This window comes from Anneissia japonica, unplaced genomic scaffold (assembly GCF_011630105.1).
Source record: "Anneissia japonica isolate Jap-2015-1 unplaced genomic scaffold, ASM1163010v1 scaffold287725_len345208_cov150, whole genome shotgun sequence".
In the NCBI taxonomy this organism is placed as follows: domain Eukaryota; kingdom Metazoa; phylum Echinodermata; class Crinoidea; order Comatulida; family Comatulidae; genus Anneissia; species Anneissia japonica.
In genome coordinates, this window is record NW_022737486.1 from 62,536 (window position 1) to 67,225 (window position 4,690).

A 4,690-nucleotide genomic window follows, 5' to 3' on the forward strand; every position below is an offset into this window, starting at 1 on the left:
CATTTTGGGAAACTAGATCTACATTTTGAGAAATTTACGCCTACGTTTTGATAAATCAGACATTGAATTTTGCAATTACATTTTGATTTTAACATGGACTTTTGCTGCGTATGGCACCCCATATAAGTCCAGTGTACGCCCAGTACATCCTTCGGGTAAAGTAGGTGGTTACCCCTGATTACTGGTCCATTCAGTCCCCTGTTGTTTAATGGATGTGCCACGTAAGATAGTGATTAAGGTCGCTGATTGGCATATCCTTGGCGCTCGTGTCTAAAGAAATGAAAATGAAATAGTAATTTAATGGTACAGTAAATGCAAACTGATGGCGTACAAAGACGAACTGTCCGGTTTGCACCAGGAACTACCGAAAAAAGAGTAGCGTATAAACACAAATGATTAAATAAATTAAATGGGAAATCCTTTCTACACGTCGGAAACATTTTAGACCAAGGCCCCATAAAATTGTTTTTAATTAGTATATCACCCACTCACTCATCACTTTTGGTGAAATTCTGATATTTTTCTTTTTCAATCAACATATATTTATATTTCAAATGGTCGTTTTTCCATCTTTTTTCACTTGAACAGCAGTTTAGGATTTCTTGCAAATATGTTTACTGGTACAACAAAAACATATTTTTTAAATATAAATTTGATTCCATTCTTATGACTTTTTATATGTGTCCATTGATTTACTTGTGAACATCGGTAAAATGGGGCAAAAAAAAAAACAAAAAAAAACAAGAAAACAAAAACAAAAACAAAAAACCTTCCTCGCTCATCAGTTTTTATTCTTTGAGATAGGTTGATAGACTAATAAATTAATAATTTTTATGGGGCCTAATCCTGATGTATAGATCTATTCATAGACTCGTTGCCATCACATCCTCTGACATAAAATTCGATACTGGTTCCTCTAGGTCATCCCCAGCTCGAAAAATCAGAAAGATACGTGCCAATACAAACATATACACATTTTCTTTTTTCCCACAAACAATAAATTACTGGCATTAACTTTACGTCTCGATTACCAATCTATTCCTTTGCGAGTTCAAAACAGTAAAAATAATAAGTCTTCATACACAGGCAGGAAAAATTACAATATATCGACAAAAGATTGTTAAATATGTTTACATTTTACATTATTTTTTTTCATTTTTTTTACAGCTTCTGCCAATCCACACTTGACAATTCTTAATTTTGGGACACCTTTTAACAATGGTGGCCAGGTTCAGTGCGTGCCAACAGATAGTAGCACAACAATAACCATGGGAAAGGTGTTCAAAATATCTGCTAGTGACTCACTGACTGAAGCAGCTCTACAGAATCAAGGGGCATATGCTGGTGCTAAGAGACTATTCATACCCTATGATGGAAACTTCTTTGGAGTTTATTACTGTAAAGGTGTGCGTAATAGCGAAACAACCATTGTGGAAACTACAGTTGTGGATCTGAGTGGCGCATTTAGTTGTAAGCATTCAATTTATGTAGAAGATGAAATTAGTTCACTTCATTGGTAGTTTTAATGACACATCAAAATGTGTGGCTGTGTGTGGATAATAGTGGGAGCACTGTATTATTTATCTATTGATTATCATCAATTGGAAATCAATAAATTATCTCATACAGTACCGTATATCTTCATAAATGTTTAACTCGCAGTGTTTGAGCTCTCATTAACAAAATTGCAAAATAATGACCAAACTAAATTTGGCTAAATATTTTAAATCCAACTAAAAGGCTAATGAATTAAAATTCACTGTGTATATTATATTGTTTCTGTGCTAATCAAGCTTTGGCTATTCATTTTCATACTATTAAATTCCCTAAATTAACATTTTCCAGCTTAAACCCTGGACTCTGTATGAGTCAACTGTATTCAGGTAAAATTGAAAACCAAAGCTTGAATGTTAAATCAATTGTCTTAACAAAATGGCCTTTCATAAAAAAAAATAGTATTATGTTTACGATTTAATTTTTCAATAATTATATAAATAAATGATACATGGATTTATAAATCACCTTACTTTTCCAGCTGATGTTATACCAACAAACAAAAAAACAAGTATCACAGCTTCTGTTGGTGATTCTGTTACTGTATCTTTTGATGTAACGGGATCTGGTAATCACATTTGGAGGAAGGATGGTGAACTGCTAGATAACTACGAGAACCTTTATGATGATTCAAGCTTAACTTTTGATAGTGTAAGCATTGAAAATGGCGGCATGTATGAACTTTACTTAGAGGGACAAAGGGATTACTACAAACATTCGTTTATTGAACTTCTTGTGAGAGGTTGGTTATTGTTATTTAATTTCTAGAATTAATTACACAAAATCAGTTTTTATTCGAAGAATATCTAATGGATCAATAATAAAATGTTATCTCAATTTGTACAAAAAGTATTTTATTAATGCTATCACCTACCGTACCCACCCTTAAAATGTCTATTGTCCACTCTTAGTTTTCTACAGCTAAAACGCTGGTATTTGCTACTGCAATAAATTGCACCTCATAACATTGTGTTGTCTAAAAGCACCATAGGCCCTACTCAACCCGTTCAATTAGACTTTCGGTCATAAATGTTATACTTACATATTTCTCAAAAATCATTGATACATGGTGTACTAAAATTTTAATTATTTTTGCCATGCCAACCTTCAAGAAATATTTTATTTTTTGTTGTTTGATTGGTACATTTTATTGATTACATCGGTTATGCATTTTGGGGTAGTGACGTTATTTTATTAGGACATTTAGTGAAATGTACACCCCGTCCTAACTGAACTACTGTACAATGTATTGCTTCTTGGGGTACAGTAGGTACATTCAGCATCACTTAAGTATACCACCAACACACATGCATCCCCCCACACTGACAGAACTATGCTTCTTTTGGTGTAACCACATTCAGCTTCCATAGTGACTCTCAAATGTTGTATGTGCTACTAGTAGTTTCCAAGAGGCGTCCTCACGTCATGTAATCACATATAAATGAACACTCATCTGTAGATGTAGTACATTTATTCTGCCTCAATTTAGTCAGTTTTTCCCCCTCCTCGCCATTTTGGATTTTAAGCCACCTTAAGGAAGATAAAACCCAAAGAAACAGTTTCAATTTGTAAATTAATCATCTAATATGTTATATCATTCAGGCTGTCCTGCTGGCCGATGGGGTGCACCTCGATGTACAGGTGTTTGTAATAATTGTTATAATGGTGGCGTATGTGATGATGAGACAGGGAAATGTGTTTGTCCACCAGGGTTTCAAGGAGAAAACTGTATGGAAAGTAAGTTGAAACAATTTATAAGTTACTTTCAATTTTAATTCTTCTCTATTTCCTGAAAATACTTACCTTATGAAACGATATCAGCCGGATTTCTAAAGGAACTTACCCACGAAAAATAATGGAATCATCTAGCCCAGGTGTATATAACTTATCAACATTATGGTGTACGGTAAGAATGGCCCCGGAAAAAATGGCCCCGGAAAAAATGGCCCCGGAAATAATGGCCCCGGAAAAAATGGCCCCGGTAAAAATGGCCCCATATGACAGGTAGGTAAAAATGGCCCCAATAATCAAAATCTGAATTAAAACGGATTTTCTTGAGTCATTATATGCATTTTTTTTATCTTAACTAATTTAGTTTTTAAAAGGAATCGCCCCAATAATCAAATTCTGTAACACACAATTGATCCACATGCTTTAACTACTGTTTATTTGCATTGTTTATAACATGAAAAGTTAATTCATTTGATAGTTAACAAAAGTGAAGTTTGTGGTTATCTATGAGTTGCATATTTTGGTAAAGTACTGTATACTGTATGTCATTCCTCTACTTTGTTAGTGAAATAACGTTTTTAAAACTTTTATTTCTACTATCAAAAGATGTTATTCAATGGCCATTGTTTTTCAATTATCTCTCAGAACATTATTGGCATCTGCTGTACTTAAAAAACAAATGCTTTTAAAGAAATAAAAGAAATCACATATTGATCTGAGTTCAAAGGAAAAAATAAACTTATTTCTAAATTTACAATTTTCACCTATAAACCTCTTAATTTCACAAAAGAGTGGGTTCTTTTTCAAACAAATATATCCTGCCTAATATATGTGTGTTTAGATTAGATCTTTTGCTTTAACTTTGGTAACTGAGATCACTTTAGATACTATTTCTGTATAAACTATTTTTTTTTTCATATTACTGTAAACCTAATGGGTTTTGATAAATTTACTCTGCACTACGGAATTTCCAATAAAAAAAAAGAAAATTAATTAAAAAGACCATAGATTAAAAATAAGTAAGGCATAACATATTTTTATTTTTATTTTTTATTTTATAATGAAATTTAGTAAATCAAATTATTATTTGTGGCTTTTATTTATTAAATCAATTAAGAACATAATCTAAAAACAAAATTTAATGAAAGAAAGATCGACGTTTCGGGTCCATCATGGAACCATTCTCAAGATCAAGTAAATTGAAAAAAACTAAAAACAAAAATGCCAAGCAGTGACAGGAAGTAAGTAATTAATTTACATATCAATAGGGCCTACTTTGTGGAGCCACAATGGAGCTAAGCAATAATTAGCCCTTCTTAGCAGATTAACTAGATAAACAGTTTGGCTTTGACTGAATCAGTTTGTTTGTTAAGTGTAGGTTTCAGTTCTTTGATCCAAAGCATTT

At 32.5% G+C, this 4,690-nt stretch overlaps 1 protein-coding gene across 1 annotated transcript in view; it reads left to right on the plus strand.

Moving 5' to 3' along the window:
* The first annotated feature begins 1,244 nt into the window (after positions 1–1,244).
* LOC117117355 (multiple epidermal growth factor-like domains protein 6) overlaps positions 1,245–4,690 on the plus strand; it is a 13,522-nt gene continuing 10,076 nt past the window's right edge. Inside the window, exons 1-3 of the mRNA XM_033261636.1 lie at positions 1,245–1,470; positions 2,036–2,296; positions 3,157–3,291. Of these exons, the coding sequence (XP_033117527.1) occupies positions 1,269–1,470; positions 2,036–2,296; positions 3,157–3,291 (598 nt within the window). The 5' untranslated portion in view covers positions 1,245–1,268. The remainder of the gene's footprint in view (positions 1,471–2,035; positions 2,297–3,156; positions 3,292–4,690) is intronic.